Source organism: Excalfactoria chinensis, chromosome Z, assembly GCF_039878825.1.
Source record: "Excalfactoria chinensis isolate bCotChi1 chromosome Z, bCotChi1.hap2, whole genome shotgun sequence".
NCBI classification, from domain to species: Eukaryota; Metazoa; Chordata; class Aves; order Galliformes; family Phasianidae; genus Excalfactoria; species Excalfactoria chinensis.
In genome coordinates, this window is record NC_092857.1 from 66,795,909 (window position 1) to 66,822,692 (window position 26,784).

Sequence of the window (26,784 nt, forward strand, 5' to 3'; positions counted from 1 at the left end):
GCCACATTTTAAAAAGTGATGTATTTTTGGTAAATTCTGAAAAGAAATAGCCCTTAAAAAGAAAAAAAAAAAAAAAAAGAATTCTTTCATGACAGAAATCAGTAATGTTCATATCTGCTTCCCATACAAAGTCTAACTGCATCACAGCTCATTCTACAAAGAGAAATGGGCATTCTCTGAATATATATATATATATGTATATATATTTGTTTATTTGTTTGTTTTCCAGCCAGGTAAATTCAAAGAGGCCTACAGGACTGTATAATGGTTTAAACTTAATTTCCACCTCTACCCTATCTCTATACTAAAGCACCAGAGACTAGAAGTTGGAATATTACTGGGGGCAGGGGAGAGCAGAGCAGAGGAAACACAAAAGTAGCAGTTGGGAAAATATTTACAAGACAAGAAAAAAAGGGGGTTTAAAAGCCCGCATTACACTTTTCGAGATACTTCAGATAAAACTCAAAGCTGTTGTGTCATAAGCACACAGTAAGGCACATCATAAGAAATTAAGTAAGTACTCAGTAACTTCATTGGTACAAAAAACTCTTGAGGTTTAATTTTTCATCCCCAAAGATGACCTTACCAAAAATAACTTCTTAAAAATTCATGAAGCCATCACAGACCTGAATATTTTCTACAAGATTGTAAACATTGGATTCTTTAAAGAAATGTAAAAAACTCTTTGAAATCAGGACTATTTTCTGCTGTTGTTTTCTTCAAAATACTATTACACAATATCACTTCATAGTAAAATAGCACATCAAACTTTTATTCCAGGATGAAGTCAAGCTAATGTCATAGCTTGGAGAAACTCATCAAACATCTTTTACTCCACTAAGAAAAGGCACTGCCTTTCCTCTAATAACTTATACCATATGAACAGCACAAAATCTATGTTTTAAAAAAGTTACTGTAAAGATTTGCCAAAGTGTGAACACACACTCTAGTAACATAAATACTGTTCAGAGGGCATTCGCTGTCAGTACTTGGTTTCTTCAAGAAAGCCAAGCACTATTTCACATTCAAATCAGTGTTTCATATGAGTAGAGTGGATTTACCATTTTGTCAGAAATGTTCTGTTTGGTATATTGAAAAAGCACTGTAAAATATTTCATAAGGCTAATTTGAAACAAAAATTCAAAATATATTCTCAAATGTAAAGTTAAAATAGTAATCGATGATAAATATTATTTCTAAAGAAATATAACTGTTTTACTGATTAATGGTAAAATTTGATCATATACTGGCATCTGAAATCAGAAAAGATTATCCCCTAATTCTTTACTGTGTGTGTGAACAAGCTTTTTATTTTAAGAGGCAGAATTGGTCACAGCTATTTCAGTCTCTATTTGATAATATTAACAGAACTCCAAAACAGTTTTAAAAGGACTGTTCACAGAAGTCAAATTGTGCATCTTGTGAAGGAAACTCGGAGGTGATGATTATCTCCTAGGTCATAATTGTGAAGATCAATGAGAGCGTGAACTGCTTCTTCCACAGAGCCCAGCTGGATAAGAGCCATTTTGCAATCTTTCCTGAAGTATGACAAAAAACATTATTAATCTGAACCAAATTCTCAATGTAGTAGTCAACTCAAAAAGAGTATCATAGTATCATAGTATCATAGTATCGTGCGAGTTGGAAGGGACCTTAGAGATGATATAGAGTGATATAACTTTTTTTTGTCACATTGTATACAGTTCTTCCTACACAAAATACAGGTGCAGCAACAAAAACAGATTTAGTAATGCACCTCATAAAACAGGGAAATAACAGAATTGTATTAATTTTGCTGATTGATAACCTGCAGCCAAGCCATTCTTCCATAACAGTGTTCTCCAATAAAAACACATACAAATATGCCTCAAAACCCTGTGGAAAACACTAGTATTGCCTCTGTATATGAGATTCTAGCAGATGTGATCATGTCAAAACAGTATAGCAAAGATATCCTAGCGAATGCTAGAACAGATTCCTTGTAATCTTTTACTTGACGTTTTGTACAAATCTTATAATTATTTCCAAAGAAGCTAGAGTTACATTCAATTCCTTAAACTTACCTGACTTTGAACACATGTGGAATTTTTCATTTAGTTAGGCTAGCATAACATTTAATGATTTAAAATTTTAAGATTAGAATTAAGCATAAGCATTGTCACAAGCTGTTAAGGTTTTGCCTATAGACAGTGTTATACACAAAAGGAATTTCTCCAAAAAGCAATTAGCCATCTTTCAGAAAAAACAACTTTCCAGCATTTTTACATGAGAACTTACTGGAAAAATCTGAAGGCTTTCACAGTAGATCCAGTACTTGCAAATAGACTCTTAAGATCATCAAAAGAAACAGAAGGCCTGTGTAAAAACAAAACAAATCAAAATCAGCTCAATCATAAAAGAGCACAGACTAATAGTATCACACTGCGAGTTCTTACTACTAAATTAAATTTAACCATCTAATAACACCCCCACTAACACTAGCCCAGCTCAAACATCTTGCCTTTGACTCTACGATTTAGCACTGCAGTGTGCTACCAAAAATATTCCAGATAGAATCTATTGCTTTTCATCCCATTCCTGCCTTGGATAAATTCAGAAAGCATAAAAATTAACTGGTAGCTTCTGAAATACTTTTGTCTTTTAATTACTGTTAATGCAATTCACATATCTTCTATTTTGAAAGTCGATTTTACTCCAAGTAACATTTCAGAGTTATCCTATGTCATCTTTTTTTTTTTTTCTGATTTGAACAAAATCCTATCGTCTTCTTCCTCCCCCTTCCCCCCCAATAACTGGATAACAAAAAAAGCCTGTGCAAATTTACGTTGAGCTGTCACTTCACACACTGTTGACAATGCTCAAGCAAGGAAAAAAAGGTTGCTTCAGTTTTAGATAACGTGCTTCTTAATAACTTTTTCTTAATAACTCTCTTTTTGTAAGCTTCCCAAATGCTGTAAAGACCATTCTTTAAAAAGTGTTAGAATGATTAAAAACTGTATCAACATTTCACAACGTTAATCCTAAATCTGATGCAATGTAGCTCTCAAAAAGCATGACTTTAATATTCTATGAAAATTTATAACACAGAACTTCAGATGTGAAAAAATACATTTGCTCAAGAATATATATGCTCTATTAAAACTTGTCAAGAAGAGCAATAACTTTCAGCCCATTATCCTCCTCATTAATGATAAAAACTGTGGCAGTTAAACGATTTGCCTGCTGTTAACTATACAGCAAAATAACCCATTTCTTAGGAAGACATAGAAGATCAAGAAAATTCACAGCTTATACCAGTTGGACTTTATAGCTTTAAGAACATAACCTAAAAACATTATCTTTCCAAGAAGATCATACATGTTGGTACTCACGGGATATTGGAGAGATGTAAGGTGGCAGATGGAGGAAAGATATTCTGGAAGTTCTTAGAGCCAGGCTTCTTAAAACGATGCAAAGGACTATTGCTATAGTCCTGTGTCAGACCATTGTCCTCCTCTCCTTCACGAGGGAGTTGAATATTCTGATGTTTTGAAAGAGTTGCACGAATGAACTTTCCATAGAGTTTCTGCCCATTCAAGTTGCTGATAGCTAATCAGTGGAAATATCATTCGGACATGAAAACAGATGGTCAGAGGGGAACTAAAAATGGTTCTTTGGATACTGCTCTTGCCTTCCATTTAGTGACAGATTTCACAATCTCAATTTAAAGAGCAAGCTCCATCTCTACAAAATGGGCTAAGTTTTTTACCTTCATATCACTGCAAACTAATGCAATGGAAATGCAAAATGGCATTATTCTTAAACAGCTAGATATCAGATAAGGTATATGAAAAGTGTATGATTTATTAATATGATCAACTACAGGAAAACTGTACAACTTTTTAATAGAAACATTTACCAGATTAAGACTTGTTCCACCACAGGCAAATCATTTGTTTACATGAAAGCAAGCCAATCAATGTCAACATTTGAAAGCAAAAGTTCACATATAGAAGAGTTCACAATGATGGATTTAATTTGGTTATGATAGCCACCGACAGAAGGCAAATTACTGAGTGTCATCATATTCATGATGGTTAGGACCATAACTGCCTTTAAAATCAGTACCTATTTGAGCCTGTATTCCATCTGCCATCTGAACCAAAGCGTTTTCTTTATTCTTAAACATGATCTTCACACGAATCACATCACCAAAAGCACCTGTGGAAATTCAGAAAGAAAATTTGTTCAGAGTATTACTGCAAAAAGCACATGTGCAAGTCTGTCACTTTTCACTAAAATCAGCTTAACAAAGAATAATCATATCATTAAACAGCTTGGTTAGAACATTAACATGAAGGAGATATTTCAAGCTTGTAGATTATTTTTTGAGGCTTAGAAATAGGAGGGAAAAAAAACCACACCAATAAGCAGAATCTCAGTCATAAAATTGTATGCCTATGTTCAGCTGTTAAGTAGCACAAGTGTTAAAAGTCCTCTCAACAGAGGAGTATTAAAACATTACTGTGTCAACATTCTTCCCTGCAAATAACAAATACGCCAGTTCTGTTGCCCATTTCCTCCGAGACAACCTTTACCTTTTCATCTTACTTTGCTTTGCCACTCTTTGTAGTGAAGAACTCAGAACACACACTGAAATTCTTCTGAAACTGCAACAATTCCGTCTTTTTGTACCTGTGTCTTTCAGCTGTTGACTCAAAACACCATCATTTAAAACCTGCACATTCTTTTGTGCATTTTCTGGACAAAACCAGAAGTTTAACTGAAGTTTAATTAACTACCACTTGCCACTTAAATAAAAAGAACTCTAGTCCTGTAGTTTCTAAAGGTATACTTGACATATCTTACCAAATAAGATGAAAAGTCCATGTGGTGTGATGGCCTGTTTAAATGATAAAATGAGTGTGTTATTTTTAAAGCCAGGCAAATGAAGAAAAATAGACCTTAAGAGCATGGTAAACTAAAAGAATGGGAGAGATTCTGAACACTAATACCATTAAATCATATTTTTATGCACATATCAAATACATACACAGGCTAACACTTCAGCTCATGCATTTTCATCACTCAAAACTCAGAGTCTGTCATGCTGGAGAAATTATTATTATGTTAAGTGGCTTAATTACTTGAAATGATTATTTCCAAGTTTTCTAAGACAGCATTTCATACACTAATAAACCAAAGCAATTTGCTATGCTAAAAATAGAAAGGAGCATTCAGTGACTCCGTCTTTTCTAAAATGCAGATACCACCTAAAAAAACTAAAACCTGTTGCTGCGATGTGTATTTGCTCTGTTTTAAATTTGGTCCCCATGGCCCCCTGTTAGTAATATGCACACTATTTGTTTATAGTTGAAGCACATACGGAGTGATACTTTAATTTTGTCGGATTAAAAGCTCTGAAAAGAAAGCCTGTAATTTTTCTTCAGAGATTTTTCATTAAATCCTAGTGTATCGAGTTCCACAGTCATCAAAGAAGTGAATTTGCACTCTAATCAAGCCAAACTTTATCCAGCTGAGACAAGAGTTTTGCCTGTAACAGGCACTGAAAATTTATGTTGTAACATGCGTTGCAGTATAAAGTTCTAAATGGTAACTTCTTAGATATAATTACAGATATAATTAGTATTAAGTAAAGCAGCAAAGTCCTAAAAATAAGTTTGATCTATGCTCCACATTTCCTTATTCTGAAAAAGCACTGTCTCTTGTGGCTCAAAGAATCATCCTTAATAATTATTTGTACAAAGCTCAACAGAAATCTGTAATTACTTGATAAGATACACTGACAAAGCACAGTATAATTGCTTTGCCTTACAGACCTAATCTATAGCTTTCTTGTTATGCTTAATGTGAAATTCAATTATTAGTAAGGAAAAAAAAGTATGAAATACAGCAATTACTTAAAGATTAAAGGAACTGGTCAACAGATTTTTAAACTTTTGTTAACATGAATATAATTTACATTCTGACAATTACTCTTAATTTCATCAGTTTTATGGTTAAGTGAATCCAACAAGGGCGTAAAACAAAGAATTTTACATTACTGTTGTAGAATTGCTTATAAGCAGTTAAGTAAAACCCAGTAAAACTCAGTATTATGTTATGGCCTTTCTAAACTTGCTTATTAATTAAAAGATGTAGATTGCTTCTAAGTAGATCAATGTACGAAGTTTGACTAACAAGGGTAAGCCTCTGAAACAAATCACTGTAAAAGTAACTACCCAAGTTATCCTCGGCAGTCTTACTGTGAACACATACAAGGAAAAAAAAACAATTGTGTGGTACTATGAAATGAGAATATGCATATTTATTGATGTTAAAAATGGATTTATAGATATGTCATACCAAGGGATGCCCATGCCCCTCCCCTTCAAGTTTGCCATGCTGGAATCACAGAATATACTGTGTTGGATCCAGTGGTCCTTGGGGGTTCCTTCCAACCCCAATCTCCACACAGCACCACTCAAACCCATACCCTGTGTGTGAGAGCAGTGCCCAAATGCTCCTGAGCTCCGGCAGCTCGGGGCCATGCCTGCTGCCCTGGGGAGCTGTTCCATGCCCACTGCCCTGTGGGGTACAGCCTTTCCCTGACTCCCTGAACCTCCCCTGACACAGCTCCCTGTGAGGAGCTGCAGCTGCCATGAGGCCTCCTCTGCTCTGGGATGAAAGACTAAGAAGGTTCTGTCAGTGTTTTCAAAGAAAAGTCATTTCTCATGTTTTTATCTTCATTTCTCTTCCCTCTGGTTTCTCCGACTTCTCATGTATCAAACGAAAAATTCTTTAGCTTTTCTAATGATAAAATGGTACCTTAAGAACTGTAATATTGCTGAGGTATCAATGAGTTTAGCCCTCCGTTGTGTACTACCTCAAACATTTTGCATGTACAACCTCAGACCTTTCACAAACCACAAACTCACAATTACACCGCTAAACTATTTTCTCTGAAGTAAACTGTGTTTAAAAGCTTTTCACTGCTGAACAAAATTTTTAAGGTTCATCAATAATGGAAATTAGCTTGAACAAAAATAAAGATCACAGAATCACCAAGGTTGGTAAAATCCTCTCAGGTGACCCAATCCAACCCTCCACTTATCACCAATATTGCCGCAGTAAACTATGTCCCTCAGTATCACATCTAAGTGCTTCTTGGACACCCCCAGGGTTGCTGATTGCACCACCTCCCTGTTCATTCAGCTACTCCCCACAAGACCAGTGCTCCAGACCTCTCACAGATTCATTTCCCTTCTCTGAACACATTCCAGGGCCTCAATAACTTTCTTGCAGTGAAAGATCCATGACTGAACGTAATACTCACGGTGTGGCCTCACTAATATTGAATACAGAGGGATGATCCTAGCTCCTGCTGGCAACATAATTTCTGATACAAGCAAGGATGCCATTTTGCATGTACAACCTGGGCACACTGCTGGCTCATGTTCAGCTGAGCAATGACCAATATCCCCAGGTCCATTTCTTCTACACAGCTTCCAGCCACTCTGCCTCAAGCATGTAGTATTGACTGGGGTTGTTGTGGCCAAAGAGCAAGACTCAGCACTTGGTCTTGTGGAACTTGCTGGCTGGGCCTGATCTCCTGGTTGTCCTGCACATGCCATGTGATCTCCCTCAAGATAATCTGTTCCATAAGTTATGCCCTCATTTTGGTATTATCAGCATAGAGCTTTTCTCATTTGTAGCTTCAGCTAAATTTAATTTGCAGTAAGGATTCTGGCAGCTGGTACAAGTGGTCACTTGCATCAGTACTACTGATCAAACCTACCTCAGGGTTGAGGTTGCTGACCAATAAAACAGAATTTCCTGGAACACCTGGATTATACATCTGTACAGATGCCACACATGTGGTGACTGCAAGAAAAGAAAGTACTCCAGGTAGACATGAAATTGAAAGATTATAGCCTCACTTGAGACATTATAGAAAACAAAAGCAGACTAGGTGCTTCAAAAAAATTGATCTTCAGTAAAAATAATGTTTGTATGTTATTAAGGTATTCCTAGTATCTCATTAATAAAGTAAAATGCACTTCCCTCTACTGATAAAGAAATATTTAGCCACAACAGATCCACTGAAAAGTGGAGTTTAATTGCAGCCCAGAAACGAACAGAAATCAGCTAGCACCAAAGTATATCCTGTGCTAGAAAGGGACTGCCAAGTTTAGAAGACTACTTATTTCTCAATCTTATACTTATGAAAGAGGAGACTTCCCCTTTTACCTTTGAATGTAGAAGACAACTTTCAATTATTAGAAAAATAGATACTTAGAATTTCTTCTCTTGCAGGTAATCTTTTTCAAAGCATTAAAATTCTTCACTTATTAAGTTAAAAATTATATCAACATGTGTTCTTTACTATGGCAAGAAATTTTACAGAGTGCTATGTAGGAGAATGAGAATGACTAAAATGTGTTCTGACTGCTACACTTAAAACACACTGCTTTGAAACCAGGTTTATTCTAATACACTGCAATGTGAGCATTGATGGCTCTAGTTTGTTTGTCTTTGTTTGGTGCACGCATGTTTGGTCCTTTGATTGCTTGATTTTTTGTTTTTGTTTTTTTTTAAATTGAAGATAGAACATTACCAGCACTTTGAGGAAAGCATGAGACCGGTCCAAATCCACCAGTCCCCACATATGGTTGGAAGATCATATCTTGGGACCCTAGTAACAGAAGACATCTAATTAAAACAGAGACTTTAACATGTCTGGAAAACAGAAGAGACTTCAGGAATGAGACTCAGCTGCCAGCAGTGCTATTCTCACTTCCATCTGTGATTACATCTTCTATAAATGTCTGAGTCACACAAACAAACAAACAAACAAAAAAACCCAAACCCTTCTAATGGAAATCTACATTTCTGTGTTTACATTTTTTACTCACTTTTTAAAGTCTAATGTTAAATGTCTCTCAGTGTCCCTCCCTAAAATGCAATTTAGACAAGTTTGACAATGAAAGTCCAGCATAGATTAGTATTCATTGAAGTTTAGGCATATGTGGTGTAATGTTTGCTAAGTATATTTTTGTATATAAAAGTGAAATACATTCTAGAAACTTTCTGGAAGTTTAAATCATGTAATGTTTTACAATGATGAGATATCACTGCTTCCTAGATATCTGTGAGAAAGTATGGGCTAAATAATTGAACAACCAAAGCCAGTCTGAGCTTCTGAATTCTAGTAGCTATTACAGCATATTTTTCTTTTCAAGCAGGAGAACCTTTCCAGTTTGTATAAATACATTAAAAAACCAGCAGCTGCAGTTACAAGCATTAACAGATTTGAAATATCAGTGTAGAAAGATCTTGCTTCAAAGGTGGCTCACAGGCTTTCAGGCTGCTAAGCAGAGTTAAGCACTACCTTGGGGAACAAGTAAGGTTGTGCTAGATGCAAGCTTGATTTCTGAATTCTTTCATATGTTAGTAGTATGTAGTTAGTTAGACTGTTGGCTTTTTAGTTTAACAAATTGGGACACACATAATGAGCACATGAAACCTACAAATCTGGCAGTGCTTTAGTGCTCCAACTTCCATCACTGACTAAAACAGCCGTGCTCACTAACAAATGGTTGTCAGTACAAATAATACAACACCATATGAAGTTATGAATCACAATAACAACAAATGAAACAGACACCGTAGATCAAGTACTCATAAATATTGCATAATGTCACACCTCCTCTTATCTGTAGTGTCAAAGCACCTTTAATATAAACAACAGAATACATTCATCAAACCAAAGCAAGTCATTGTGTTCTTTATAATACACGAGTGTGTGCATTATGCTGACAAGTTCTGGCAATAAAGATATGAATAACTTATTCACAGTCCAAAAATGATAATGGAGACATTTAATGAAGAGATAAAGAGCTTTCATTTTGCCAAACAAGATCTGCATTTTGCACACTGATACCAAAAACATACATGTAAAAGTAGTCAAACAGGACTAATGCAGAAAGATCTGGAACTCTTTCATGCATGTTGTATTTGTAAAATCATTTCCTTTTTTGGCAGGTAGCTTTCAAAGCATACTCGTTCATGCTCAGTGGGTAAGGAAGATTTTAAAATTCAAAACATTCATAAAATATGCTTTTTTGCAGTGCAGTATCTTAAAATTTTTTGTTTTACTATTAAATATCTTCAAGTCTACAGTAAAATTGGATGCATTATTCTGATACCTGCTTTATCACAGAATTATAGAATGGCTTGGATAGTTCTCCATCAAACATGCTTACACATGTAATAAAATAGGAAGCACAAATACTGACATGACTCCCAGTATCTTTTTATCACATCATTCAGCTATGTGCTATTTGAACACACGTATGGCAGCATAACACAGTAATCTGTCTGACGATTTACACTTATAATAAGTGATTAATAAAGTTGAATAAACAAGCATGCTTTACTTTCAAGAAGCTTTAGGGAATCAGTCAATTTTAGATGGCTGCCACTGACTTTTCTGATATGCAATGTTCATTATATTGCCTTACACGAATGATGCAATTCCACACCATCCTAAAGATACAGATTTTGATAATGCTTATAATTTGCCCATCTGAATATATTCAGATATCATTTATCTGAACAAGGTTTCAGATACTCATTTATCTAGAATAGGATTTTCTGCTTTCCACACAAACTTTACTGAATCTAACAATCGGTATTATACATAACATGTTCTTTTGTTTGTTTGTTTCTAACAGAATCTATTATATAACCAGAGAATACAACTCCTAAGAGTATGCAATGTAAAAAGCATAATGATCATAATGCATATATGCCACTAAAAATAAGGACTTCTTACCAAAGGCAGCAATTACAGCTGGATCTAGGGGTAGCTGGCCTTCAACAGCTGGAAGGTCAAAGCGAGTGAAATCTCTGCTTTTGTCATTGTTGTACTTCACCCTAAGGCTTGTTAACTTGGAGAAATCGATGTGTAGAGTGCAGCATGAATTGTAGATATTTCGGCCATCCAGAATCTGGAAACAAATAGTTAAGTTTTCAGATAGAAAACACTTTGTGCAAACCTCCCTCATAAATTGATACTTTTATCTGTATCCAAAAAAAAAAAAAGTGCAAGTACCAATAGATAAATATTCTGTGCATTTCTTGCTGCTGAGTACAAAAGCAACCCTTTTGGACTAGGCCCATCCAGACAGCTTCAAAGCAGAATGCACCGGTGGTGCCTTTGTGATAACATTTTTAAGAAAGGGTAAGAAAAAAAGAAAAAAAAAAAAAACCAACAAATCTGTGCATCTGTACTGTCAGAGGAAAGAGTAGGAAACACAAGAGAATCAGCCCAGATGGCCTCAAGGTCAGTGCAGAAGGACGGTATGATGCGCTCCATGCACAGAGCAGCAGCTCCCTGCAGCCCAGGAGAAGCCCATGGCAGAGCAGGGTGTCCCCTGCAGCCCTTGGGCACTGCAAAGGGCAGATCTTCCTGTGCAGCTGTGGAGAAACCCCTGGTGCAGCTCTGGATGTGGCCTGTAGAGGTATGGCCCATGGTACCACTCACACAACTGCAGGAGCAGGGCCTGAGCTGGAACTGTAGCCTACAGAGAGGAACCCAGAGAGAAGCAGGAGCTGCCTGCAGCCCATGGGGAAAACAGTCTGTTCCTGAATGACTACACGCCATCCTGGAGCAGTTCTTGAAGAACTGCATCCCATGGGAAGGGGCTAGAGTTCACATGCAGCCTTCATATTGCCACCATATTGCACCCTACACTGGAGCTGGGGAAAAGAGTGGGGAAGAAGGAGCACTAGATTATAAGTGCTATGGACTGACCACAAATCCCATTTTGCACACACTTGTACTGCTTGCAGGAGGAGAAAGTAGTAGAAGAGGCAGGAGTGAAACAGAACCTGAGAAGAAGAGGTATGAGAGGAAGGTGTTCCTAGTTTTGTTTTTAGGTCACTATCCTTATCAATGTGAAACAGAAATAGAATAGAAAGTTAGAATGAAAGGAAGTCAGTTAGTGAGCAAGCTATCAGTAACGTTATGCATAATGACCATTTTACTGTGTGAGGAAAACACAGTGAAACAAACCAGCTGAGTACACTGTGCTTACCATTTTGGCATAATATGCATTCACTGGTTCAGCATATTGAATCAAGGCTTGAAACTGATTGTTTTTTACAAAGGTGACAATCTTCAAGACAGATCCAAACTTAGAGAAAATCTGAGAAGAAAGAAATAAGGACATTAAGAAAATAAAAATAAATAAAAATAATTTATTCCCTGTAAAAAAGGAAAAAGGAAAAAAAAAAAAAACAAAAAACAACACACCCAAAAAAAACAACAGTATTTTAATATTTAATAAAATTTTCTGAGGCATATCTTTTGTAAGAGCTGAACAGAAATAAACTGGTATCAGAATTTGTTTTGGGTTAAAAAAAAACAACAACAACAGAGTGAGAGAGAAAAAAGAAAAAAAGAAGATATAAAAGATGGGGAAGAAGGATAAAATTCTGCTAAAGAATTAGCAATGACTAATCCTAACAACTAAAAATAGTGAGAAAAAGAGATAAGACCAGCTTGGGAGGCTCATGTCTCATGTCCCATGTCAAAGTTGAGTTCTGAGAAATGGACTTTCACAATTCAGTTAGATAGGAACTGCAAACTGTCAAGACATGTAGCCCTACAGCCTATATTTCAAGCAATTTCTGCAAATTGATGATCAAACATATCTCTTGAACAGTTAATGTGTCTACAAATTAATAGCACAGATCCAGTATCCTAAGTGGAAGACGTAAAAGGAAACAAGGTAGACAAGCACTTACTTGAGTCCCATCCTTTTATTGATTTATAAATATATCAATTTAAAATTGAGTGGTGTTTGATTTACACCAAAAGCAGGCACTGTAGAAAAGTCTTTAAAGGCTGAAATTTTGTATACGTATATATACACATATACACATACACGCATTCAGAATGAGAGCATGTAATATATGAAACATGCACTATGTGACATGACGACTGCTTCTGTGGCACTCGCGGAGAAGTGGACAAAAGCGTAGTGAGGTTAAGACGTATCATGCAAGTGCAAAGAAATGATGGCAAAAGTAACAGTGAAAGAGGAAAAGCACGTTTTGAAAGCGCCTGGAGTTTTAGAAAAAAGTTCTAAAGCAATGAAAAGCGGTCAGAAAAGCAGAACTCCTAGAAAAGTATTAATCCTAGAAGGGAAAGATACACAAAAGGTAAGGACAAGCATCTCTTTCTAGCCTATTAGCCTTAGAGTCACGGAGTCCCTGTTCTAAAACTTTGTGTCCAGTTTTTCAGGATTTTATGCCACTGTCTTCACTTCCTGGTAGAAGACAGAACAGAAACTTTTTTCAATGCAATTTAAAATTAGCTGTCAAGTTCCTGTTCACAGAATGCTTCCCCTTAAGAAGGGTCTAAGTGCAGTTTCAAATGTATGCTTCCATGCATATTTCCACAAAAACAAACAGATGTTTTTAAGATATACCTGTTTGTTTCTAAACCTAAACCACATCGTTTTGTTTCCACAAATAAAACAGCAAGTATTTTGTTTCTTATAATAGATATTTAAGGTTATTTATGGTGGATAAACAAAGAAATAAACAAATACAGTATGTAACTTAAGTTGTGGATGACAGCCTGCCTAGAAGTATCAGTGAAATTTTCTCATTTCCATTAACTTTCCACACTTTCACAGATAGGTTTCTTTGCAGCACTATAGCTATCTATCATGCACAAAGTGCTGCTTTAACTATAGGACAATGTCCCTTACTATGAACTCCAATTGAGCTCCCTTTTCAAGTGTTACCTAATTTTCTAGACCTATTGCAAAAATAGTTAACTGACAGTTATTGGCCAACTCAAACACTGAAAAATACAGTTTTGCTGCATGGAAGTCAATGTTAGTCAGATCAAAGTAATATAATATGTATCTCTTCTTCCACTGTCTGCTTTGTCAATATCAACAAAACAAGAAAAACAAAACACCAGCAATAACAAAAAGCACACAAGGTTAGATCCAGGAGTTGCTGTTGCACGGATAACTGTGCATTGCTATGCACTGATAGTTATATAATATATATATATTACATATATATATATATTATTCTATAGTTATAGAATAAACTGATAGTTTATTCTGAGTACACTAATAGTTTTAAACAATTGACAAGCAAGCTGTGTGATTTATTACTGAGCAAATAACATCTGAAGGTATAAACAAAAGTTTAGATCATGAAAGTTTTGACTTCTAAGTGACAACTAGTAGCATACAAACTAATCCATATCAGCTGGGAAGATAAAGAGAAAAAAATAAAGAGGCAAGAGGAAAAAGTGAATGTTGATAATAAGCATTTGAGATGCTAAGTAGAGCAGCAAAAACATCTTTGTCCAGACTGCAGCTCCTTGTAAAAGACGGATAATCATTTTAAATCACATTAACTCAGGAAAATCATATTAGGGGCATGTTTTCTGTTGCAAAGTTTTACTGTTATTTATAAAAGCTTCAAGTATGAAATTCTTTGCAATACCTGAAGAAAAATATTTATAAATCCTTGACAACCACAAGCAGAAGTGATAGTAATGTCTTTCATAGCTATAGTCCACTACTACAGTTCTCAGTGAGTAAAGCAAGTGATATTCTAAAAGCTTATGATAATTTAAAATATTTGCCCAAGCAAATATGCTATGCTATACTATATATAAATTCAAAGCATCAATTTGAGTTTATTATTCCTTCCACAGAATTCTTGCTATGATTTTAACTAAGTTAAAGAACTATAAACCAAAGAAGAAACAAACAAAACCAACCGACCAAAACAGAAAAAAATCATGAAAAGCCAACTAGAAAAGTCCTGTTTAATTGGATTTTTTTTTTTTTTAAGTAAAACCAATTCAAGCCTAGATCTCTAAATTACAGCAAATCATGTTGGAAGCGGCAGTCCTTATTCAAACTGAGTAATGCAAAACTGAGGATACCTAGGCACTTAAAAAACAAACAAAACAAAACAAAACAAAACAAAACAAAACAAAACAAAACAAAACAAAACACAACTATAGTGGCAACACAGAAACAGATTTTTTACTATTTGTTTTACCAGATCTTATTACCTGATACAGCACTTCTAAAGTGACAGGGTAGAAAACATTTTCAACAACGATTCGAAGAACAGAACTGTGACCTGGACTGAGCCCACCTTCAGCAGGAAAAGCACTTGTAATAGCCAGGTTTCCATACTGCACAGCATTCATAGCTTGCAATGCAGCTGGAGCACTCTGAAATCATGACACAGCAGAGACCATAATTAACTTACACACATACAAACTATTTGTGTCTAAACAAAGATCTCTTAAAAAAAAAAAAAAAAAAAAAAAAGCATGTGCATTTAATGTGCAATGTTTATAGGCATTTTCCCTCTTTGCAAATAACTATGGAAGTACGACAACATGGTAATGGATTTCCAACCAGCCTGTAAACTGGTTGGTTTGCTTTACTGGGATTTGATTCTCTTCAGTAACTGAGTTTTGGCAAACAAAAGCTTAAAGGTGCACATCCTGTTTTTTCTCTTCCCAGATCCAAACTATCAGCCACAAAATAAAACACCTTTAAACTCACTCAAGCCACCTCACAGGAATCTGAGAAGTCTGTATACTCATTTTTGATGGGCTTTTCTCAAAAAGATCTTTGGATTACTTCTAAGAGCCTTGTGGAGAGACATTTCCAAACATAGTGTTATGACTTGAAGCCATATCTCAGTAATGATCTTCTCTTGGAAGACTAACCATGACACAAGGTGTGGATATTACCAAGTTTCATGTAAACCTCCAGAATAAACTGTCCCTCAGCCTAGATATTAAGACATCAGTAATGTAATGCTCAGTTGGTAAGCTAAGATCTCTAAAATTTAAATAAAATACTCAAGTGAGAGGGTCATAATTGAAAAAAATATATATTTAAATACATACATATGTATTTTTAGAAGTAGGCAATTCTGTTTTTGTAGAGGCTGTTACCCATACCATACCCTTGAATCATGTTGCCTTATTTACTTGTTTTTGCAGGTAACAAACCAACCCAGCAAAGAGACAAGTGACATTCACCAGACTCACAAGTTAGCAAGATCCCAGTGTCTTTCATGCTAGCACAAGTTAAAGATGAGCCCTGATGTTTGCTGTGATCCCTATATTCAGTATCAGTACAGAAAAGAAAAACTGTTACCCAACCAATTACATTCTAGAACTTATATAAGATACATCTATCTTTAAGAAAGCACAAATGTAAAAATGAAGCCCTATGTTTTTGTGGGAGGCCTGCTACTGTGTTACTGACACATTAACAGGAAAAAAGGAAAACAGTGAGAAGGGTTTACTGGAGAAGACATGGTTATTTTCTTTATGTTCTGAAGCTACTGAGCTATTGAAATCTATCTTTTAATATTAAAGCTTATGAATGGAAAAAGTTTTTTCAAAACATACTATAAGAAGTAGTTTTAAGTTATGCAGAATATACAGGCTAATTAAAAAAATGCCTCAGTATCTCAAGCTAATACAAGTCAGATGCTTAAATAAATAAATAAATAAATAAATAAATAAAATCAAAGCACTAATTAATACTCCAGAAATAAAACAGACTTCACAACATATAAAAAGATATAATCCAGGCAAACTGACATGACTTCTTCTGAAGACAGCAAAAGTAGAAACCTTTTGGACCACCAAACCACTGAATCAGTTTGCTTTTACCATTGTTCAGAAGTACATAGCAAGATTTCATCTTCATGAATTTCTCATTATCAATCATATCTCATTATCACTCATCTGAGCAAGATTAGGGACAGAAAACATGTCACACTGGAGCAAAAATGAGCAGCAGAGAAATAGCAATACAGATTGACCACAACTTCCATTCCCTTTCTCCTCTACTGAATGGGAAGGGGAAGAGGCAACAGTCAGCAGTGAAGGGAGCAGAAGTGAAAGGAAAGGCTTGCAGGTAGAGGTTTGAGTTGTGTTGGATTTTGGTTTTGTAGTTTGTTTGGTTTTTGTTCTTTTTCTCTTCAGTTCTCACTATCCTACTCTGTTTTTAAAGGGCAAAAAATTACATCCATCTTCTTCAAGTCAAACCTGCTTTATTTGTGATGGCAGCAGATGAGCTGTCAGTATCACAGCTTATGAGTTTCTTCATCATATTTCCTTCCCTTGTCCTGCTGCAGATGGAGTGTGTGCAGCTCAGTGTGCACCTGACAGACTTTCAAGGTTTACACATGACAGGCATATAAATGTGTACTTGAAATCATAGTACTATGGTTACTTTAACAATAATGAATCTGATGACAGATTTCCAGGTAAAATTTCACATCTTCCAAGTGCAGTTCCTTAAGGTGTAATATGCTGTCCATAGAGATCACTATTGCTGAGACAGTCCTGCTACATTTTTCCTCTGAATCCTAATGTATTCAGCATATGTCTCCAGAAAACTGTTCATTTTTTAACTGCCAAGTTACAAGCTGAATCACTCAGAAGAATCCAGGAAGCACCAGAGCTTTAAAGCAGAGAGTAGAACGCAAAGCTGGAAGCAGGAGAAACATTTCTAGCTCATTTTGACAGTAAAATGCTGGTAGGTGAGTTCAATTACTCAATGAATTGCTACTTCAAGGACATCTCAAGCTCTTTCAGTTTTTAATACTTCTAATTAACAAGAAATGCTCATTAAAAAAGTATTATTAATGTCAGATTTCTGCTAGAAACCTCATCCTGAAGTCCAATTAGAGAGCAATTAGTCTTTAGAGTAGCTGTCTCTGGAAATATCCCTTATTCACTTCTTCCCCAACTGTTCAATATTGAATGTAAAACCAATCACACTAGTGCTGTAAAATATAAATAAAACATTAAACATAGGATTTTTTTTTTTTTCAACAAATTACGTACTTTCCATTCCAATTCATAAATTCATCATTTAAGAGCTTGCTTTTGTATAGCTCTATGTATTGATGGATATTACAAATGTCAGCTTGTACAAAGGGCACAAGTAAAAATATAATATGTCCATCAGTGGAGCATGGGCATGTAGTTTCTAGAGATCAAAACACTGTATGACTGACATTATATGGCTATTATAAGTACAAATTACAGCAGTTTCAGGTAAGTGAAGCTAAGCCTTTATCTTGCATTAAGATCCACTTAAAAGGGCAACAGAGAGTATGCTCAGTCAGTGCAAACTGAATCTATAATCAGACACTTTTGCATCTCCTACTAAACCTCCTCAGTGAAAATTCCCATTCCTTTCCTTGTACACAAGGCTTGTTCTTTCAAAATGAAGGCACAATCATCCTATGACAAAAGCTCTTTCACAGTGTTAGCCTTCAAGATCCCTGATGCAGTGCTCTGCCAGAGAAAAGTTTACATCTGACAAATACCATTAACAAAACAATAACTCATTATCTTATTTTTAGGAACAGGAAGTTATCTAGAATATCTTCATGGAACTGGACATCACAAAGCGATTCCTTCTGACATTACGCACAAAAAACCAAAAAGATATCTCAGTGCCAATAAGATATTTTTCAACAGCCTGTGTTTCATATAAGAAAATAATACTAAGAACAGTTATTTCTACATCTGCAAGACACAATATGCCTCTTAGAAAACAAATATGGTTACATAGCTATTTGCTGAGAATTTATTGTTGGAAAAAGGGGTTTAGGAAACAAGATTAGTATATGCGAGAAAGAAGTTGTAGATAACAGCTTCCATGTACCAACACTTTAGATATATCTGAAAACAGAAAAATAATTTTGCAGCAGTCTTGACTATTTATCAACTGGTAGGAACAGAGAGCTCTGAAGAGTTCACTAACTTTATCTGTTAATTCCCAGAAAAATTATGAAGTTCTTAGAGTCTACAAAGAGAGAAAGAGCCAGAAGAACTTCTTCCTTCATAATTTATTGTTTGATTTATAATCTGTGCTTTAAAGGAAAAAAGATATTTTCTGTTCAGGCATTTGCATTCTTGTAGGAACGTATAAGAGTGCATAATGCTTCCTTCCCAAGAATAAAAGAGTGTATTTAACTGAAGCCCTGGAGCAGAATAGGGCAAACAATTGACTCTTCAGCACTGAATACAAACTGGGAAATTTCTGGAAGAACTAGAGAACTTTTTTGCAGTAGGTAATAAACACTACTGTAACTATTTCACATCTCTTAGGAGAGGGAAATGAGGTTCTCCTGAAAAAGTAAAGTAGAACTTCAGAAAAAGTCCACCATGCAATGAGATACAATGAGTAGATTTGCTTTTTCAGAAACAGACATTCATGTCAGCTGACCAACCTAGTAGAATGATTCCTTTCTAGTTTTTCTAATTGAGCACAGCCTCAGTCTCACTTTGTGTAAGCAAGACAAGTGCATCCCAAATCTTTGACCAGCTGAAAACACTATTAAAAAAAAAAATAGTTGTGGTTGAAGGCACCTTGAGAGATAGTCCAGTCCAATATCCTTGCTTCAAAGAAGTCATCTAGCTTAGATTGCTTAAGACTGTTTCCAGTTAAGTTGTGCACATTACCCCTTATCCTGTCACTGGGCACCACCAAAAAGAGCCACCCACTTCACTCCCTCCCTATAGTTATTACAGCTGTAGTTACACTGGTAAGACCCCTCCTCAGTCTTTTGTCAAGACTGAGCAGCCCCAAGTCTTTCAACCTTTCCTCATGCGTGGAATGCTCCAGGCCCTCAGTCACCTTTCTGGCCCTCTACTGGACCCTCCCCAGCAGTTCCCAGTCTTTCTTGAACTGGGGAGCCAAGACATAGACACAGAAATATTTCAATGTGGTCTCATCAGGGCAAAGTGGAGGATCACCTCTCTCACTCTGCTGGCCACCATCTTTTTAATTTCATTAAATACCACTGACTTTCTTGGCCACAATGGCACACTGCTAGCTCATGGACAGTCTGCTATGACATCTTTCTGCATATTAAGACAACATCCCTATATTCCCCCAGGGTCACCTGGACACGCCTACAGCCCTTCTATGCCTTCTTTTTATTGAGTTCTGCCAGGAAACACTTGTTCATCCATGCAGGCTTCCTGCCTTTTTCAGTGGACTTCCCGGCCATCAGGGCAGCCGTTCCTGAACTTGTGCTCCTACACAGTAATTTTAGAGGTACCGAGTCCCCTTCTGAAATAACTTACTGTTTAGATTACAACTGACAGAAAAACTACCCATTATGATATGATCATTAATGTAGTACTTAAGTAGAAAATAATCTATTTAGTAATGTAAGTTATGTATAATTCTATCTTACTAAATTAAAACATCATACTTACAACCTGAGGAGGAAAATTGCCGGTCTTAAGTTCTCTGTAGTTGGAATACTGAACATACACAGGCTGATTGTGGATGTGAGGCACAGCAGTAGAGCAGTAGTTCACCATACTAATAGCATTTTCCTCAGAAGCCATTTCCAACAAAGCCTACAACAGAATTGTAACAGTATTCAACATTGTTTTGTTTACAGGACAGAACAAAACATCAAACCATAACTTATTCCTAATTCCACTCTCGCTAGAAAAAGACAACGTGAAAGTGACTAGGGTACATCTCTTTCACCTTCACACACCACCATAGAGGGGCTTATCGAAAGAGCTTTAAACTAGCTACAATAACACGGGGAGGGCTCACTGGAGATGAGCCTAGGGGAACGATGCTTGAGCTGGGAGTGAGGTAGATGACGCAGCTGAAGTGCATCCACACCAATGCATGCAGCATGGGCAACAAGCAAGAGGAGCTGGAAGCGATTGTGTTAGGAGAACTATGACCTAGCTGCTGTTACCAAAACATGGTGGGACAGCTCCCATGACTGGAATGCTGTGATAGATGGTTACAAACTGTTCGGAAGAGTTAGATGAGGAAGGAAGGGTGGTGGTGTGGCCCTTCATATTAAAGACTGTTTTGATGTTGAAGAGCTTGGGGTTGGGAGCGATAAAATGGGGTGTCTGTGGGTAAGGATCAGGGGGAAGGCCTGTAAAGGCAACATGTTGGTGTGGGTCTGTTATAGACTGCTTAATCAGGATAACGAGATGGATGAGGCATTCTGTGAACAGTTTGTGGAAGTTGCACAATTGCTAGCACTTGTTCTTACAGGAGACTTCAACTTCCCTGATTTACGTTGGGAATATAATACAGTGCAGAGGAAGCAATCCAAGAGATTTCTGGAGTGTGTGGAAGATAGCATCCAGGGGATTAGGCCCAGCCAGCATGGGTTCATGAAAGGCAGGTCGTGCTTGAACAACCTCACCTCCTTCTACGACTGGGTGACCAGACTGGTAGAGAAGGGAAAGGCCGTTGATGCAGTCTACCTAGACTTCAGCAAAGCCTTTGACACAGTCTCTCACAGTATTCTCTGGGGGAAACTGGCTGCCCATGGCCTGGACAGTTATACCTTCCTTTGGGTAAGGAACTGGCTAGAGGGCTGTGCCCAGCAGGTAGTGGTTAATGGAGTTAAGTCCAGCTGGCAACCCATTAAAAGTGGTGTCCCCCAGGGGTTGGTGCTGGGGCCCATCTTGTTTAATATCTTCATTGATGTCCTAGATGAGGGAATTGAGTGCACCCTCAGTAAGTCTGCAGATGACACCAAGCTGGGAGGTGGTGTTGATCTGCCTGAGGGTAAGGAGACCCTTCAGAGAGATTTGGATAGGCTGGATTGCTGGGCTAAGGTGAATGAGATGAGATTCAACAAGGCCAAGTGCCAGGTCCTGCACTTTGGCCACAATAACCCTATGCAGAACTATAGGCTTGGGGGGTGAGTGGCTGGATGACTGCGAAGAGGAAATGGACCTGGGGGTGTTGGTTGATGCTTGGCTGAACATGAGCCGACAGCATGCCCAGGTGGCCAAGAGGGCCAACAGCATCCTGGCCTGTGTAAGAAATAGTGTCGCCAGCAGGAGCAGAGAGGTAATCATCTCCCTGTACTCAGCTCTGGTGAGACCACACCTCAAGTTCTGTGTTCATTTTTGGGCCCCTCACTACAAGAAAGACACCAAGGCCTTGGAACATGTCCAGAGAAAGGCAATGAAACTTGTGAGGGGTCTGGAGCACAAGTCTTATGAGGAGCAGTGGAGGGAGCTGGGATTGTTTAGGCTGGAGGAGACCTCAATACATTCTACAACTTCTTGAAGGGAGTTTGTGATGAGGAGGGGCTTGGCCTCTTCTCCCAGGCAACAAACAGGAACCGAGGAAATGGCCACAAGTTGTATCAGATGAGGTCTAGATTAGACATAAGGGAAAATTTTTCCTCTCAGAGTGGTCAGGCACTGGAATGGCTGCCCAGGAAGGTGGTGGAGTCACCGTCCCTGGCAGAGTTTAAGAGGCATCTGGATGAGGAGCTACGAGATATGGTTTAATGGTTCGTTGTAGCTATGGTAACAGGAGGACAGTTGGACTAGATGATCTTGTAGGTCCTTTCCAACCTTGTGATTCTATGATTCTATAGTGCTACTTTAAACCGTGTTCGTTTATGCAAGTTTGTGGGCATACTCTGAATAGACTTCTACATTTTAAGTACGATATGCTATTAAAGAAAAATTGGAATAAGTATGATGTATGGAAAGGCATGCTAATAAAAAAATCATTGCTAACAAATTTATTAGAATCCTGAATACAAGCGTTATTGCTTAGGTTGCAAATGCATACTCTGATTGAAGTGGTAGGAAGAGGACACTGAATATCTATTGGTTTCTGCACAATATTAACCCAGCCCAGTGCTGTAGACTATCATTATTTTTAGGATTTCAGTGTTTATACATGATGCAAATTACCATCACCTAAAAGCACTTAGGGAAAAACAAACAAACAATTTCACATAAAAAATTAATTTCTGTGTTAATTATTTTATCAAGCAGATCATTTCAAGACAGCTGTCAACATAAATAGTAGCAAAGTAGTTCTACATCATCATATGTTCTTACATAAGATGTATGTTTGTGACTAATGGCAACAAGTTTCTAGATCATCACGTAATCAGAAATTATATGAAAATAAATTAATAACAAGACATTTTTCCAATTGAAAAAATGAAAATTTTGAGCCATGGATGAAATACTTAGACATCACTGCAATCATTTCAGTCAAACACAGTATGAAAAGCATTATAGAAATGAATGACAGCAGCAGGCTTGCTGTTATTATTGTTACCTGACATCTTCCTTTTAGAATCAATACATTAGTTACTTTGCCAAAAGGGAGACCTAATGAAATGACATCTGCTTCAGTGGCATTATCCGGAATTTTACGAAGATGAAGGACACGAGAAGGTAAGCAAGATGATGTCACTTCTTTAGATTTCTTGTTGTCATCCCCATCACCTAAAGTGTTTTAGGAAAGAAATGGACAAACAGGAAAACTTATTATGCAGTACGAACACCAAAACCTAGATGGGAGAAACTTCTGTCTCAGTACAAACATTAACTGTTTTCTATAGCTTTTTGAATTCTATGAAAGGTCAGCTCATTCATAAACCACTGGCAGCTTAAAAAGGTTCCCTTCACCTATTCCAAAACTCCACAATAAATGGAGTTCCTTTCCCTTTTCCTTCTCTTTCATTTCCCTGTCTTCTGTTGGTTTTTGCTTAAAGTCTTGCAACTGGAGATGCTAGTCACTTCTTTCCAAATACACATGAAAGATATACAAAGAGTTAATTACACAAGAGGGACAAGTTAGTAGTAACTGGGAGCTGATACAGTCATTATTTTATTACTAACTTATCTTCTTGCATTGTTAGTTCTTCAGCCAGACTTGGCTGCTACCTCAAATAATTAACAACAACATTAAAGAAAGACTGCTGTCCATATGACTAAGTTTAAAAGAATTCCCTTTGAAAAGGAAACACAGCAGTGAAGCATGAAATCTGTACAGATTATAAAGCCATTTCCTTTGGCAAATGTCTTTTTTATTATAACTTTTTAATTTGCCTATTTGAATCCTGTAGCAGGTAAGTCACTTTACAAGGAGTTGATTCACAGTCCTTGAGAGCATTTTTAAGTAGAACACCACAACTAAAACTGGCATATTTTTCTAGAGGGTATCACAATGGAGTAATAACTGCTGAAGTAATAAAAATGAAGTTCACCAGCCAACCCACAGATCCTAGTAATAGATACTCCTAGACTAGACACAGTGGTATAAGAGACTTGAAAAAATATCCCAAAACATGAGGGAAGGCACCACATTGGTACCTGAATTTAAATCTAACTGCATGCTACTAAAATATATTAGCTTTTGTTTTGTCTTCCTCCTATTTATATGCTACAAACAACTTGCTATTGTATGCTTTCTGTGCATTCTAGAAAATATGAAAAAGTGGCAAGCTTGCTGTGGAGAAGATTTTAAGACAAAGTGAAATATACTAAACATGTATCAGTGCAAAGCCAGGACAGGGTATATTACTGTTAAAACCTAATGATCTGTACTATTTTGTTAGATGTAATTATAAGGTTCAGAAAGGACAGGATGAAGTACTTGACTTCATTAAGCTGGGTACTGCTTGACTAAATAAAGGAGTAAATGAAACCTAAAAAAGATATTGCCTTTAAGATGAGTGTTCCTTGCAAGAGTGATCTCTTGTGGGTTCTGAATCATTACTGAAGGTGACAAGATGGAACTAAGAGGAAAGCACAGCATTATCTCTGTGCATCTTGCCTGTTACAGGAGTTCACTGATTAGGCATACAGCAAAAAAGGACAGTACTTAACAATTTCAGCCTGCGTGTGTGCAGTGTACATCATCCATTTTACCATCTACCCATTAGCAAGTACATGTTAATGACTTACATCTGACCTAAAAATTTCATACATATCTTTTCTGTAATGCTGTGAATACACCAAGCTTTGTGGAATTTGAGTTAAGTCACTAAATTAGTAATAAAACCTAGCCCTCCTTCCATCCCAAACACAAAGACCTCAGCATATTTTAAACCGTATTTCTTTCTCTAGCTGTTGTCTAATATGTATCTTGATAATCCACTTGGATTTACTGGCACCTAAACTTCAAAATGGATTCAATATTCTTCCAAGCACACCCAGGGTCATCACCTCTTTGGAATTCCACACTCAATTGGGTGAAAACAGAAAATAGATATTCATAAGGGAAGCCTTTAAATAAAATTAGGACCCACTATGACAAACAAAAGCTCATTACAATCATGATTCATGACTGTATAAATTTATTTTCCATGTGAATAATTTTAGATTGAGAAATGCAAAGAGATTCTACATAAATGATCCACTACATATAAGAAATGTCACAGTTGAAGGTGTTGCATTAGTAAAGAGCTTTATCCGAACAAAGGTTATTAAAAGAAGTAGAGTCTCATCAGTAAGAACTAGGTTTTTTCTGGACTTATTAGGAGCCAAAAACATCCATCTTATTTTAAAGATCAATAGCATTTAGAAACCCTGGAAGTCACTGTGAAGTACCAGTGATGACACTGATAATTAATAAGAGACGAATGAACCAAACACAAATATATATTCTTTGCCAGCTGGCAAGTTCTTACATAGAATATTATCTACACAGGCCTGAAATATCTTTCAGCTATTACATGACTGAATTCTAGACTGAGGCAGTTTCACAACAAGAAGAAGCCTCTGAATGTCATACTAAACTAATAGAACTATGAACAGCCCAATATTTGCAAGTAAGAAAAAGAAAAGATGAATGTTCTGATTAGCTCCTTTGTCTCTCCCTTAACCTTATTTCCCATTGGAAACACAGCCAGCAGTCCCTAAATGCTTACAAAGAGGTTGTTTGCTCTGTCCCTTGCACCCCTACAAAATCAGATACTGATGGAAAATTATCTATGTCACAACCTAGTTAACTGTAAGTAATATAAATTAACTTCTGCAGCCATGGGCCATGAATACCTCAAGCCCACATAAAAAGAAAATATTTCTAAGGGAAATAGACCTAGCCTTCTCCTACATTCAATTTTTTGCTTAACCTAAAATTTCAGGTACTGGAATATAGTTACTGCATCTTTCTCAACACCAGGAGCAAAATCTTTTTTGTGTGGTAATATCACTTCCATACAAAGAAACCATGGCAGAGGCTTGACTTTGAGCCACAAATCAGGTAAGTATAATCAGTCTCCTTACTCTGTCTTTCTATTGAACTTCCCACCTTCTGTCAAAGAAACTCACTGTGCTGAAGAACAATCCATGCATAGAGATGGTGAATCAGACCAAAGAACCATCTGATCAAGAAAAAATATGTATAGTTTTTTCTACTGCTTGTCTTGCAAAAAGTAAAATAAAAGCCCTGCCACTCATCTCCATTCATTGAGAGTTCATCTGGGGACATGAACTGGCAGAAAAACAGCTGCAAAATTTATCATTGGACTGTCTGTGCTGCTGCTCAAGAAGTTCTAGAAGTAGAGTAGAAAGCATGAACAAGAACATTTAAGGGAACCAACTCAAATGTTTATCATAAATCCACACAACATGCCTTATACCCCACTAAACTGACACCACTGCAAGGTATTCATCTTCCAGCTCTGCAGCCCAGACTGTATTGAACACTTTAGAATAAATTCCTTTAAGTGCCCAACTATAGGAAGATAGAACAGGTGTTTGAGAATCTCCACAGAAGGCTACTAGTCTAATCACGATCACACACAATTAATATTTCTTGGCCCATACCAACAAATCAGCTTTAGAGCTCCTCAACACTGCAACTGAGCAAAACTGGGTAGACTCCAGTGCCTCTAAGAGTCACTTTACCCAGTTCAGGACTGGTGAGGCTGCTAACTGTG

At 36.8% G+C, this 26,784-nt stretch overlaps 1 protein-coding gene across 3 annotated transcripts in view; it reads right to left on the reverse strand.

Annotated features, from left to right (window-relative positions):
• Nucleotides 1-526: 526 nt before the first annotated feature.
• Nucleotides 527-26,784, reverse strand: part of PTBP3 (polypyrimidine tract binding protein 3) — a 48,472-nt gene continuing 22,214 nt past the window's right edge. For 2 of the 3 annotated variants that reach the window (XM_072359544.1, XM_072359543.1), the window contains exons 5-16: nucleotides 23,172-23,341; nucleotides 20,306-20,452; nucleotides 15,101-15,265; nucleotides 12,081-12,191; nucleotides 10,817-10,991; nucleotides 8,597-8,674; nucleotides 7,778-7,863; nucleotides 4,849-4,882; nucleotides 4,108-4,200; nucleotides 3,372-3,588; nucleotides 2,278-2,355; nucleotides 527-1,538 (exon numbers count right to left, since the gene is read on the reverse strand). In XM_072359544.1, coding sequence (XP_072215645.1) covers nucleotides 1,406-1,538; nucleotides 2,278-2,355; nucleotides 3,372-3,588; nucleotides 4,108-4,200; nucleotides 4,849-4,882; nucleotides 7,778-7,863; nucleotides 8,597-8,674; nucleotides 10,817-10,991; nucleotides 12,081-12,191; nucleotides 15,101-15,265; nucleotides 20,306-20,452; nucleotides 23,172-23,341 — 1,487 coding nt within the window. In that variant the 3' untranslated portion in view covers nucleotides 527-1,405. The remainder of the gene's footprint in view (nucleotides 1,539-2,277; nucleotides 2,356-3,371; nucleotides 3,589-4,107; nucleotides 4,201-4,848; nucleotides 4,883-7,777; nucleotides 7,864-8,596; nucleotides 8,675-10,816; nucleotides 10,992-12,080; nucleotides 12,192-15,100; nucleotides 15,266-20,305; nucleotides 20,453-23,171; nucleotides 23,342-26,784) is intronic. The other variant, XM_072359545.1, reaches the window with a different exon arrangement.